We start from the raw sequence: 14,552 nt of genomic DNA on the forward strand, positions 1-14,552 counted from the left end.
TAAAGTTTACCAGGAAAATTAAACATATTAGGATACTAGGATGTGGGACAATATTTTACGTTAGTGATTAGTATTTTAAAATGTGTATAGAGAATAGCATAGCGACAAAAAACTTGTTGTATTCCATATGATTTATAGTTGTCGACTGAACTCATTTTATATTTCCCTTTTCATGTTTTAATTGAACCCTATACTAGCCAAATTTGGCAATTTTCTATTGACATGGAATTGTTATTGATGTAATTTACAGTCAACTCTAGCACAAAACCTTAAAAATCATAGATTCCATCAAAATATCCTAGGCTCTAGCATTCCTAGAATAATTTGTCCCCCTATAAAGCTCTTCCCAAAGTTGCCACCTGAATTCCCTATTTAATTACCGCCTGTATATGATGATGAAATCATAGAAATGTTGGCTGGTCACTTTATGAAAATTGACATCGCAGGCTATTCATTATTAGGACTATGTTCAGCTGAGCTTATTTTACAGTTGCATTAATTGATACAAATTTTATAATTATATCAACAAGAATTTTACAAGAATTAGCAGTCTCGTTATTATTGTGATGGCAGAGAGTACAGGATTCTTCCAAAGTGGCAGAGACTACGAATCTCGATATGTTAACCATCGCTATCTAACAGAGGAGAAGAAAGTTTTGAGCCAATATGAAAGTGTTGATTATTTTAGCCCCCATAGCCAAATTTACAAGGTGAACTTGAAAAGACTAATCTATTATACTTTTGTTCTAATACTTTATACAAATATCAGCTCATTTTAGCCAGTTATTTTAATATTTTTATCATGACCTATCAGCTTAACATTTTTCTAATCAACTAAATATTGTACTTATATAATCTGTTGACCACTGAAATCTTTTAACATGATACATGTCATCGTTTCAGGAATGGGTAGCAAAGCAGCCAGCAAGATTTGAGTGGGATAGATGGGTTACAATGGGGTGCATCGGCTTTCTTGTGGGCTTGACTGCCTTCATTATGCACCAAGGTAAATGTTACAGTATTGTATATGCACTATATTAGAGTAAAGTTGTTAGTTTTGAAACTATTTGACTCTTTCATTGATGGAGATCGTCGTCACAGATAATTTGCATGATTGTTGTTAAGCTCATCAAACCAATAATTACAATCTCAAATTTAAAACATACAAAAAAATTTAAAACATACAAAAAATTTGTTTCACTTAAAAAATTTTGTCACTAATAGAGTACTGCACAATAGTTCTAAGAAATCAGATGATTAAATGAAAGTAAAAAAATACAAATGAAGAAATGACAAACTGGTATGAGTATTTAATCTACAATTACTCAAATATTAATCACTCATACTTGCAAAAAGTTTAAATTATTAGATTGCATTGTATGTACTATATGCAAAAGTTTCAAATCAAATCATGATTGTTTTTCGTTGACTGTGTGTCCCTCTTTTTGAATAGAATCTCTCTCTTGGCTGTAGTGAGCCCACTTTAGCTCTATACGTAGTGCAATTCAGACTTGTGTTCCTCTCAGATTTGTGTTCCTCGGACTTGTGTTCCTCAGACTTGTGTTCCTCAGACTTGTGTTCCTCAGACTTGTGTTCCTCAGACTTGTGTTCCTCAGACTTGTGTTCCTCAGACTTGTGTTCCTCAGACTTGTGTTCCTCAGACTTGTGTTCCTCAGACTTGTGTTCCTCAGACTTGTGTTCCTCAGACTTGTGTTCCTCAGACTTGTGTTCCTCAGACTTGTGTTCCTCTTAGACTTGTAAAATCTTTGTTTAACAAACTTATTGAAACTGCTGATGGATGCAAAATATATGAAAGGATTTGCAGCATAATTAAGATAAACAATATAGTAAGACCAACGGTAAAATACACTAAACCAACTGCTAGAGCTTCCATCTAGAAATCTCTTTAGTATTTGGTAAAGAAAACCATATGGTCCATGAGAAACAAAAAACAGAGCACAAACTAAAAGTATGGTGATTGAACCCTGTTTGTGCAAAGCACCAACCTTGCTTACTAAGCATAGCAACCATACTGTTGCCACTGTTATGACTAACTGAGGAACTATATTAAATACCATAACAATCACATTAAACATAATGTTAGGCTTCTTGTCGTAGCTTTCCCGGGAACATTGGTAGACGGCACTATGGAACTCCGTCCTGTTGTCTTTAATGGTCTCCCTGTAAATAGTAGTTCCAGCAGTGAGGCAGATCATCAGTAACCATATCAATGATGCTATTATTCGTCCATTCTTCTTTGACCGAGATAGCGATTGAAGAGGTCTCAAAATCCACATAAGTTTGCAAATGCTGAGAGCTGTCAACAGAACAATATCTGTTAAGATACATGTGTAGAACCAGGTTTTGGAGAAGATGCAGAAAAGATCGCTGTAGAGGTTGTGTTTTGTGATGATGCCAGGAAGGGTGGATGCAATGTAGAGGGTTACTCCAAGCTCGGCGATGGCTATGTTTGTGATCAGAACCACAGAGATGTCGTCCAGTTTGATGGCATTGTACTTGACTGATGCTAACAGGACAACAATGTTTCCTGTTGTGGAGAGGATGACGATGATGGTTGACCATGTAACTAACAGAATCCATTCAAAGTAACTTGGGGGACTGTTCTTGTAAGGTATTTCAGCTAAGAGATCCATCTATGTGCCTAGATAATGTTATTAAATGTTAAGTGTCAAAACGTATCTTACCGACTAAGCATTTCTCATGTTATCCATGTCAGTTCAGGATGTTAATCATAATATCAGTTTTTTGCCTTGATGCATAAAGTTGATAACGGCCCTGATCAAAAACTAAATCTCAATGATTCGAGACACCAAAAAGAGATGTTCCTAGATAATGTTAAGACTCCACGTAGAAAAAGCAAACTACAACTTTGAGTCGCTCATAGTGCTATCAAATATCATTCGAGAGAAAATTACAGGATTTTAGAATTTCATTTCCTCTAACTACGGATCTTCACAAGGATACAGAATGTGGTGATGAAAGTATAAAAGGTTTTATAGATTGCGTTCTACCCGGGCTCTCTAACATTTATTAAATTAGCTAATTAAATATGAATTATTGGCAACTGCTCTTGCCTTAATGATCCAGGTCTCTGTCTCTGTCTCTCTTATTCAAATACAGTTTCTACTTCATAACATTCAGACTGTCGAGAGCCGTGCTACTCCCTACTAACACTACAATGTTTAAAACACACAGACTTTGAACATACGTAACCTTTTGTCCACCGAAATTGTTTTTGATCTATATACCTCTATAGACCTTAATGACATCACAAACCTTCTATACTGTTCTGTCCACAAACGCTCCATATTTCTATACGTACTATTTATATGTGTACTACATAATATAAACTTCTAGAAGTTCTTTTGTTAGTATTCTTGGTGATTAAGGTCAGTGCCACGGTTGAATGAGGCATTATGTATTTGTGTAAGACGGAGCGTGACGAAGATGGACAAAATCACATACAAAACTACACTATCATGACTTATAATAGTACCTTGGCTGTTGAGTGCTTAGCCCGATAGTTCCTTTGGCAAACCTTGCGGGAAATTATTAGTTACCAGTGTTCACGACTTTTCGAGGATATAATTCCCGGAGAGAATTATAATGAAACAGTATGTGGTAGTTCGAACCGCCCGTCTATATATATATGTATACTAGTGTAACCCGTGCCTTCGGCCGGGACTTCACTATCGCAGTTGAAATGCAAAAGTATAAACCCGCCTTTTATATTCGAAAACACACATTACATTTTCATAGTAAAAACGGTTCGAAAGTATGAACTTGCCAAACACACCGCAATTTAATTCTGAGTGCCCCTCATATATCTTATAATAATATTTGATAGTAATTCTTGAGGTCCACTGTCAAATTACATAATTATATCGTTAATCTGTTATGGAGGGACAGATAACGAGAGTGGGAGAGAGGGAGAGTACGAGAGACAATTTAGTATCACATTTTGGTCACAAAATTATCAATTAAATCACTTACCACCGGCCGATTTACAAAACCTTTAATCTACCTTATGAGAGTAGATAAACTCTGTAGCTGTGATGTTGGCTTTGTTTTCTGCCATTTTGTAAAACAGAAGAATTCGTTAAAATTTTAAAGATCCTTATTAACACGTACTATGAAAAAACAAGAGATGTAATCAATAATCACGTTGCCGAGACCAGTTATATATGAAACAGTGAGCTGGTTTTTTACAGAAACAGGCGATTAATCACAGAAATATAGGAGGAACTGTAAAATATTACAAATATTACAAATATTACAAATATTACTAATATTACTAATATTGCGAAAACTGCAATGATGCCCGTAAAACGCGCAGAGCTGCTGAAAGACTCTGGAAGAAGCATAAAGGTATGGCTGATGCTCAAGATTATAGAGAAATCTACAGGGAAGCTTGTGTAGATACTACCTTAATCATCTCTAGAGAACGGAATCGCTATTATGAGAAACGACTTACAGATGCTAAAGGAGATCCAAAAGCTACATACAGAATTATAAATAACCTTCTGGATAAAGATCTTTCTCGGAAGTCCCCTTCTGGGCCCACGCATCAAGCAGTTGCAGAAAGTCTCAAAAACTACTTTGACGATAAAGTAAAGAAGATTTATGGGTCTATCTCAGAGGAAAACCTGTCCAGTGCTGATAGTCAATCTGAAGACAAACCTTGTGTAAAAGAGTTAGAGATGCCTAATGATACACATAGTTCTCTACCATGCTCTGCTACAGCTTTCAGAATAGTTACTCGATCAGAGGTTCTTTCCCTGATTACTAAGACGATGAATAATAAGTCGTGTGAACTCGATCCTCTTCCAACATGGCTCCTCAAGCACTGTCTCGATGAATTGCTCCCTCATATCACCCTCATAGTTAACCTATCCCTCCAAGAGGGCTATTTTCCACATGCTCTGAAGTCTGCTATAGTACGACCAGTCCTAAAGAAAGCCTCTCTAGATGCAGACGACTTGAAAAGCTATAGACCTGTGAGTAACCTCAGTTTTATTTCCAAGGTTATAGAAAAGTGTGCCCACTCACAGTTTTCCGAGTACCTAAATAAGAACAATCTTTTCGCAGCAAATCAATCAGGTTATCGGAAAAACATGAGCTGTGAAACTGCAGTGCTCAAGGTACATAATGATATACTCCTCCAAGTTGACAAGAAGAGTCATACTGTTCTTCTTCTTCTTGACTTGTCAGCTGCATTTGATACCATCAATCACAAAAGACTTTTGAGACGACTCGAACATAGCTATGGATTTAGTGGTATTATTCTTCAATGGGTTGCAAGCTACCTGTCAAATCGATCCTTTATCGTTGGTGTTAAGGGTGAATATTCCTCTCTCTGTGACCTCGAGATTGGAGTTCCTCAGGGCTCAATTCTTGGTCCTATATTTTTCATCCTTTACACTAAACAGCTACAAGATATTGCAAGTATGCATGGTCTCCAAATCCATCTATATGCTGATGATACTCAGATATACTTCTCATTTGATCCTAAAAAAGACATAGCCATTGAATCTATGAAGAGCAAATTGAAAGAATGTTTCGAGCACATCAAATCATGGATGAGTGAGAACTACCTGAAACTCAACGACAATAAAAGTGAGATAATCGAGATCTCTACAAACTCCAAAGCCCCAAAACAAGTTGAATTCAATCTTGACAGCATATGCTCCATTAAACCTACCAAGTCAGCAAAGAATCTGGGATTCATTTTTGACAACCATCTCAATTTAGAGGCACAGATCAACAACGTTGTCAGAGTTTGCTATGTAAATCAGCGAAATCTTGGCAGAATAGGTTCCAAACTGAGTAAGGAGCTCAAAATCCAAATGGTACACGCTTCAATTCATTCCATTCTGGACAATGGAAATGCTACTTATGGTGCCCTTTCTGAAAGACTTCTCCAGAAACTTCAAAAAGTGCAGAATACTGCTGTGAGATTCATATTCGGACTTCACGGGAAGTTGAGACAGGAGCCCATCACACCCTATATGATTGAATTACACTTCTTACCTGTAGCAATGCGAATCAAATTCAAGATAGCGTTACTGGTTTTCAAGTGCCTAAACGATTGTGCTCCTGAATATCTAAGGACAATGGTCAAAATTAGGGACACTAGTAAACATCATGTCAGAATGGACCATGACTTCTTCCTACTGGAACGCCCTCCTTTATCAAGGCTGAGGGCTACAGCTGGTGCTTTCTCTCACACTGCTCCTAAAATCTGGAATACACTTCCCTACTCACTACGCTCCATCTCTCGACTAGATGTTTTCAAGAAGGCTCTCAAGACCCATCTATTTCATCAAGCCTATCCTGTATGTGCGAACAGTATTTTTGGTGATTCAGTAGTCATGGACGCAGGACTTTAAGATCAATCTACAATTTATAAATTTGAATTTTTGATTAGAAAAGGGACTACTAAGGTAAATTTATCTGCACCGCTTTGTTGGCCAGTATCAACTCCATTTTTTGGACTTTGGTCGCTTATACGGCCTAAGCGGTATACAAATAAAGCGTTATTATTATTATAAAGGGTCTCAATAAGAGGTCTCGACTGCCTAGGCGTCAGACCTTGGCAGTCGGTAGTTTTCCTCTGGCCCGGGATCAGCTGACCCTAGGGACCAGAGGATAAAGGTGTAGAAACTATGTGTATCTACAAAACTTTCAAGGTTGTTTTTACAAGAGACAGGGCTTGCTGCGCAAGGGAAGAAAAGCGGGAGAAACACTCACAAATTATACAAATAAATATTATAAAACATAGCAAAAAGAAATTCAAACAATCCTACACTACTACAAATGTTTATTACATACTACAATGTGATACATGATAATTATATGCTGTATAGACAAGAAACAGGGCTTGCAGGGCAAGAGATGGATCAAAGGGACTAGTCACAGAGTGTAATATACAGTCTTTCAGCAAGAACCCATTGCTGAATCTGGCACACAAAAGACCACAATCAATACAAAAATATACAATATTATATCAAACATCATGTTTATACAAGAATCAGGGCTTGCAGAGCAAGAGAAGAAAAATAAGAGAAAACTACCATCAACTGTATATACCGTAGTCCATCAGATAGGTAATCATTACTAATACACAAATCAGCAGGGCTAACAACAATATAAAATCCATAATAAATACTCAATCTACCCAATATACGAGTTAAAAATTGTATAAACAAGAGACAGGGCTTGCATAGCAAGGGAAGAGAAATAAGAGGACCAGGTAAAAAGTGTTTATTAGAGTACCCAGTGAAAATTAAACTAAAAAAAAGAGTATTTACAGTGTATTATACACTCAAATATATTATATGTCTAAGACCATCCTGAGAATCCTGGCTGATCCAAGCAGAGCTGTCTTCTGGAGATTAGAGATGCTCAGATTGCAGTGGACTGCGTCGAGGTGTTTACGAAAGTTTATGGTGATAGTTCCTAATGCGCCTATCACCACAGGGACGATTGTGACCTTTCGTAAATTCCAGTTCTTCTTAATTTCTCTTTTCAGGTCTTGATATTTCAGAATCTTTTCTTGTTCTCTATCCAAGATCCGGGTATCTCCTGGGACTGCAACGTCAATGATGGTTGCTGCGTTGGTTACCCACAATATCTTGACTTGTCCGTTCTCCAGCACCTTCTCTGCCCGGTGTTCGTACCACCTTTTACTGCGTGGGAAGCCGTATTCCTTGCACAGACTCCAGTGCAATGCGGCAGCTACTTTGTCATGCCGACACTTATATTCTGTCTGTGAAAGTTTTGGGCACCCATTCAGTATGTGGTCTATTGTCTCGTAATGATTTCTGCAGAGTCTGCAGAGGGGAGAAGAGCCAGGTGTTTTGTCAATCCTGTGCTTCACGTAATTAGTCCTAAGTACTTGGTCTTGGGCTGCTATCAACAATCCTTCTGTCTCCTTCTTCAAATCTTGTTGGGTGAGCCAGTTCCAAGAGGTTAACGGGTCTGCTGTACCCATCATCTGCCTTGGGAACGAACTGTCCGTGCATCACTTTAGCAGTCCATTTCTCCTTGCGGATTTCCTCGCGTTGTGTTCGGTCAATATCTTTCTCTATCTCTTCACCCAAGAGTATCTTGTCTTTGACAAAGTAGTCCTTCAGAGCAATCAGTTCTGGGTCTCTACTTCTCACCACATAAGTGGTGAGTGCATTCTCCTCTCTCTTAACGACTTCCTCTATACTATGTAGCCCACGGCCACCCAGTTGACGGCTGACGTATAACCGATCAACATCTCCTTGGGGGTGGTGAGCTCCATGTATCCTCATCAGTTTCCGGGTCTTGACATCTAAGGCTTTGGTCTCCCCAGCATTCCATGAGAGAATTCCAGCTCCATATCTTATCACAGGTACAGCCCAGGTGTTAATCGCTTGTATACTATTCCTGCCATGAAGCTGGGATTTCAAAACCTTTTTAACTCTTCTGATATATACTCTTTTGTAACCAGTGCTTTCATCTCTTTGTGTAGTATATCATTAGCTTCTAGTATTCCGAGATACTTATAGCCGTCGTCCTCCAACTCATGGATCTGTTCACCTGTGGGTAGGGAGATGCCTTCAAAAACGGCTCTTGCTCCCTTCTTCACCTTCACCACGGCACATTTCTCTAGCCCAAATTCCATTTTTATGTCACTGCTGAACTCTGCTGTGGTATTAACCAGTGTGTGCATTTCGTCTTCACTCTCGGCATACAACTTGAGGTCGTCCATATATAGCCTATGCGACACTTTCGGTTGACCTCCTCTCTCCAGAGAGTATCCTATGTCATGCTTATTCAAAAGAATGGACAGGGGTATAAGACTAATGATAAAGTGGATAGGTGAGACTGAGTCTCCTTGGAATAGACCTCTAGTAATTTTAATTCTCCCAAGGGAAACTTTACCAAGCATCAGGTTAACATACGATTGTTTGAAGGAGGCTTCAAACAGGTCTATGATGCATGAAGAGATGCCACACATGGTCAAACAAGATAGAATCCAGGAGTGTGGGACGCTATCATACGCCTTCTTGTAGTCTATAAACGTCATGTTCAGGTTCCGCTTCCTTCGTTTACAGTTCTTCAGGATGAGTTTGTCTATCATTAACTGTTCTTTACATCCTCTACTCTTCTTCTTGCACCCTTTCTGCTCAGGGGGGAGGAGCTTTTGCTGGTCTAAATGGTGGTAAATGGAATCTGAGATTAGACCAGTGAACAGTTTCCACATAGCTGATAAGCAAGTAATCGGTCTGAAATTGCCTGGGATGGGTCCTTTCGAGTGGTCCTTGATGAGCAGGTACGTGCGTCCCAATGTCATCCAGTCTGGGATATCAGCGTTGGTTAGGCAATTCATAAGTTGATCTGCAATCCTATTGTGGAGTTCTTTAAAGTGCTTTATCCAATAAGCATGCAGTCCGTCTGTACCAGGAGAGGACCAATTAGTCATTTTCTTCACTCTTTCTGCAACCAGGGTGTTAGTTATAACAAACTGTCTCTGTTCATCTGCTGAGGCTAGTGCTGTTCTGACATCCGGTAACCATTCAGCATCACTGTTGTGTTCAACCGGCTGCTCCCATATGTTCTTCCAGAACTTCAGACAAGAATCCTTGTCAGCCTCAGGGTGGGAGATATCCTGTTCTTCAGGGTTTGTTTGAAGGTTTCTGTAGAACTGCCTCTGGTTGTTTCCAAACAACTTGTTCTGGTGGTATCGTTCGCATCTTTTATTAAATCTCTTTATCTTAGCTGCTTTTGCGCGAAGACGTTGCTTGAGCTCCTCAATGATGCATGGTATACCCTTTTTCTTCTTATTATTATTATTATTATATTACTAATATTACTAATATTACAAATATTACTAATATTACTAAGAGAAAATACTACAATATAATCAAGGTACGATGTTGGATACCTGAGTTCTATATCTTTCGATAGCAACTCCATCTATGTATCTGCTTAGCTTCCATCACTGATCCTGGTACTTGAGATTCCAGGTGTGGCTTTAAACAATGTTTTAATGGCCCAACACTCAGCTCACTCAGTTGATGGTAGAACAGTGGGTCTTTGTGCGATGTTGTAGCAGGGACTCCACTTCTTGTTTTCTCTTGCTAACCAGATTGCATAGGAACATCTGAGAGCAACCAAAGCCGCCTCTTGGAACACTGCTTTCTTTACTCTCTTTGTAACACCAAAGTAGTTTAGTAGGGCTGGTAAGGTATGATGCCAGAAGCCTCTACACCCAACCTCTACCGTAAAAAGCTGAGCTTTCCACCCACTGCCATGCAGCCCAGGAATAAGCTCTCTGTTGTAACGTGCTTGTTTACGTTCTACTTGGTCACTAAAGTTACTCTCGTCACCAACTGTCAACTCTACTAATATGACCACCTTTCCTTTATCAGACCAGACTACAATATCGGGACGTTCTGCAGTTCCGTAGATGTGCTGGGGGAACTGTGCTGGGAGGTCATCTTCGTCCCAGATAATCTGCCAATCTTGGTCTTTCTCAAAAGGGCTCTCTCTTTTCATCTTCGTCTTCGGTTTTTGGTAACAGCTGCTAGATGACTTGAAGCCTGTCCAGTCCTGAACTTCAAGTTTAAAATCTTTGTTGTTGAACTTCTCGATTTGATCCAGTAGGGATTTCGCAATGACCCGCAGCACGTTGTCATGCCTCCAATTGTATCGTTTGTTGTTCAGCGAGAAGTTGCAAGCTACCAAAATGTGCTTAATGTTGCAGTGTCTCCATCCGCAAAGTGGACAGTGTCCTGTGTCAGCATAGTTCCACAGGCTCATGTTTGCTGGAGTATTTGCAACGTCATGGGTTGCATTGAGGTGGAACTTAAGAAGAGCAGGGCTCATCTTGTAGTTGTAAATAAGGTTGTTCCAACCTAGGTCTAGCTGCATGGTGTTTTCCCATGTTAAGAATTGTCCTTGAACTCCCTTGTCTACCAGTGTCAACAGGATATCCTGCTCTGAGATGTGGGATACCAGTTCTTTCAGTTTTTCCTTTTCACTGGCTACACTCCTCTTGGATCCCAAGCCCATCCTGCCTTGCACTGTTACCCCTACTAACTCTCTGAAGTAGAGATCTCTTTCTCTAGCACTCAGCTCATTAGTGTAACCCCACCGACTGCTCCCTTCTTGTTTCTTGGCCCTGTGCTCGTAGACCTCCTTAACTTTAGGATCCTTGCTGTTCTTTAGAGAGTAACCTTTGGACACCTGAAGGAACTTGTATAAGTCCGATAGTCTTTTAAGATTCAATCCAAAGCAATCCTTATTTCTGTAAAGCACACTGACAGTAATTGTCTTTGTTACACCTAGCCATTTCTTCAGATACTTCGTACATATTGCTTCAAGATCTTTGACAAAACTAACCGGGAGATTGTAGATCATCAGGTCCCAGGAGAGCTTGCTGGTTAGGAGGTTGTTGTAAATCCAGCATTTCATCACTCCATTAAGGCCTGATCCGTCCACTGCCTGAAACAGTGTAATCAGTTTGTCTTCTATCAGCTTCTTGGTATCTTTGAGGCCCAGATCCACATATATCCAATGGCCAAGAAACTTCATCGGTGTATTTCCAATAAACTGGATTTGAGCTCCATCTATGAAAATTTCAGGGTCATAGGACACATACCTTCCATCTATAACCTTCATCCCCAGGGATACGCATTTACTCGGCTTGGCTTTCATTTTCCTTGACCAAGTAAGAAATCTTTCCATCACATCTATTAGCTTCTTCATCTTTTCCAGCCTGGGAGACATCAGAGTTAGGTCGTCAGCAAAAGCACGACTTGACGTGCTGCTAGAACTAAAAGACGGCTTGTAACCCAAGTCGCTTTGATTTTTCAGGAGATCCAATAGTAGGTTGAAAACTATTAAGAACAGTACAACCGATAGAGGGTCGCCCTGAAAAAGACCTAACATATAAAAGAACCAGTTTGTTTTCCAGTCCTTTGTCACCACTCTCACAATCAGCTCATCATAGTACTTAAACATATATTCTATGAGCCAGTTTGGGAACTTATAATGTCTTAGAGCATATATTATCAAGTTGTGGGGAACCCGGCCGTAGGCGTTCATTAGGTCCACCCAAACTGCAAAGATCTGTCGTCTATTAGATTTGACATCCTTCAACTCTTCCATCAGAGCCTGAGTATGCTCGAGGCAACCTGGTGTCTTACGCAGGAATCCTTTCTGGACAGACGTGGCTATGTAGCTATTGCTGACCATATACTCTAGCATTCTGTCCGCTAGTAATCCCATCTGCAACTTCCCACTAGTGTTTGTTTTAGTGATGTTTCTGAACTTACTAGGGTCATCTAAATCCTCAGTTTTTGCTATCAGAATGGCTTCACCTACTCGCCATTGCAGCGGGACTCTCTGGCTTTCCCATAGAGAATCCAGCAATTTGAATACTGCTTTCGCCATTCTGGGACATCTCTTATATACCAGATATGGGACTCCATTCGGACCAGGTGATGATTTATTTCTACGGCTTTTCAGCTTCGTTTGAAACTCATCCCAGTCCAATCTCTCCATCTCAAATGCAGTCTTTGGTACTGGGGCATCGGGCAGTCCTTTAAGCTTTACATATAGAGCACTTCTCTCCTTATCACAGTACTCATTCTTAAAGAATCTGTCAGCCACTTCCTTGGAGAAATTAGGGGGTTTGTTCTTCTTATCCCCGTCCAGCAGTTTCCTTCCAAATTGAAATGGGTTTTGTTTAAACTGTGACTGTTCCTTTTTGCTCTCCTTATTCTTCTTCTTCCTGAGCTCATTACGACGGCTTTTGTTGTGTAAGCGCACGAGTCTCAGGTACTCAGTCTTAGCTTGAGCCAACATATTCTGATCATTGCTTCTCCTAGCATCTTTCTTGTTTCTCTTAGCCTCTCTCTTGGCCAAGCGAATAACTTTTGTCTCCTTGTTCTCCTTTTCCTTCTGGGGAACACGAGGTTTCTTCGCTTCCTCTTCACCTAATCTGCTTTCCAGATAGCTGTATACCAGCTTTTCTACCTTCTCCAGTCGGGACTCCACGTCCTCTGCTGCTACATTGTTCACCAAAACAATCAGGTCTTCATCAATTCCCTTCCATACTCCCTTCTCTGCTGCTGTTGGTAGTTTAAGTTTCTTTGTGACCTCCATCACTATGGCAGGCGGTTCTAAGTCTTCTTTTTTTAATATTACAAATATTACTAATATTACTAATATTACTAATATTACTAATATTACAGAGTTGAGACACAGTTAATAAACTGCGGAGTGACTAAAATGCTATACAGCAAAAACAGAAAGCTCCAACCAAACACTCCACCTACTGATCCTAACCACCCTAACAACTCTCAAGCTCTCTCTCTTCAACCCTCATTCCCTCACTCCTCTTGGTGCACAAAACCATTCCAACCTATGTATGTCCCCCTTACGGGTTCCACAAGCCCAACGGTACATAGTTAGACGAAAAACAGAGAAGCCTTGATTGCCAGATCAAGGACTGCATCAGTAGCAGCGAAATACGGATATACCTTCTCCCTTACAGTCAGCGAGCTGACAACTATCTGACTGTGTCTTTTAGGCCTTGCCACACCACCTTCGCTATTGCATCCGCTCGCCCGTATTCACTGACACATGCCACACCTGGGTTTAGTATGAAGATGTACGCATATTCACCCAAGATGCGGAGATGCCTCAGTTTAGCAAGTTGAGATACAACAGCAAACTCACAGGAGCCTGGATCAGAATCATCAGTTACCAACCTGACACCGTTTCGGGGCTTTAATCGCAATACGGTTTCCTGTCAGGCGCCCCAGCAGTCCACCCTTGAACCACCATCTGATCCGAGAGTCACTTGAGGAGACCCGTTAGAGCTCGCAATTGGCGACGAGATAACGTTTATGGTACCTCTAGATGTTATAGTGAACTCTCAAGCTCCAACCTTCCTGAACTCCCACTCCCTCTTTCTCGATAACAAGTAAATCCATCTGGAACAGTGGGCTGCCTCTTTCCCACTGTCCCGTACCAGCTTCTTCAGCTCTCTTCCCCTAAAACCAATCCTCCTCGCAGCTCTCTCCAAACTCTGCGCAACCACTCCCCTAGCTCCAACTTCGACTGCGGCATTATAACAGCACCAACCTTTCGCCTGAATCTCAGCCTGCAGACCACTGTATCGGTCGAGTTTGTACTCGTGCGATTCAGCGATCCGCTCTTCAGATGGTACTGTTAGCTCCCACCAAATAACTGTCTTTGCCGACCTTGAGAATATCACAAGGTCCGGCCTCAGCCGTGTTTCCACAATCTCACTGGGAAACTTAAGCTGCCCCTCAAGGTCTGACAGCACTATCCAATCCCGATACCCACTCAGGATCCCAAAACCACGACTCTCCTTCCGGTCGTCTGTACCTGCTTTTCTCCTCCCAGCAGGAACAAAATCAATGAACTGTCTTCCATTGCCGGCCTTGTTCTTATAAGTGTTCACTCGGCGATCACAATGGAAGACAACCTGTTCAGAGATCTGCTTCAGAACCTTGTCGTGCCGC

At 40.6% G+C, this 14,552-nt stretch overlaps 1 protein-coding gene across 1 annotated transcript in view; it reads left to right on the forward strand.

Annotated features, from left to right (window-relative positions):
• The first annotated feature begins 230 nt into the window (after nucleotides 1–230).
• The window catches only part of LOC134816083 (chloride channel protein C-like), a 47,454-nt gene continuing 33,132 nt past the window's right edge, over nucleotides 231–14,552 (forward strand). Inside the window, exons 1-2 of the mRNA XM_063824822.1 lie at nucleotides 231–710; nucleotides 904–1,006. Of these exons, the coding sequence (XP_063680892.1) occupies nucleotides 567–710; nucleotides 904–1,006 (247 nt within the window). The 5' untranslated portion in view covers nucleotides 231–566. The remainder of the gene's footprint in view (nucleotides 711–903; nucleotides 1,007–14,552) is intronic.

The sequence above is a fragment of the Bolinopsis microptera genome, chromosome 5 (assembly GCF_026151205.1).
Source record: "Bolinopsis microptera isolate Bmic1 chromosome 5, MBARI_Bmic_1.0, whole genome shotgun sequence".
NCBI classification, from domain to species: Eukaryota; Metazoa; Ctenophora; class Tentaculata; order Lobata; family Bolinopsidae; genus Bolinopsis; species Bolinopsis microptera.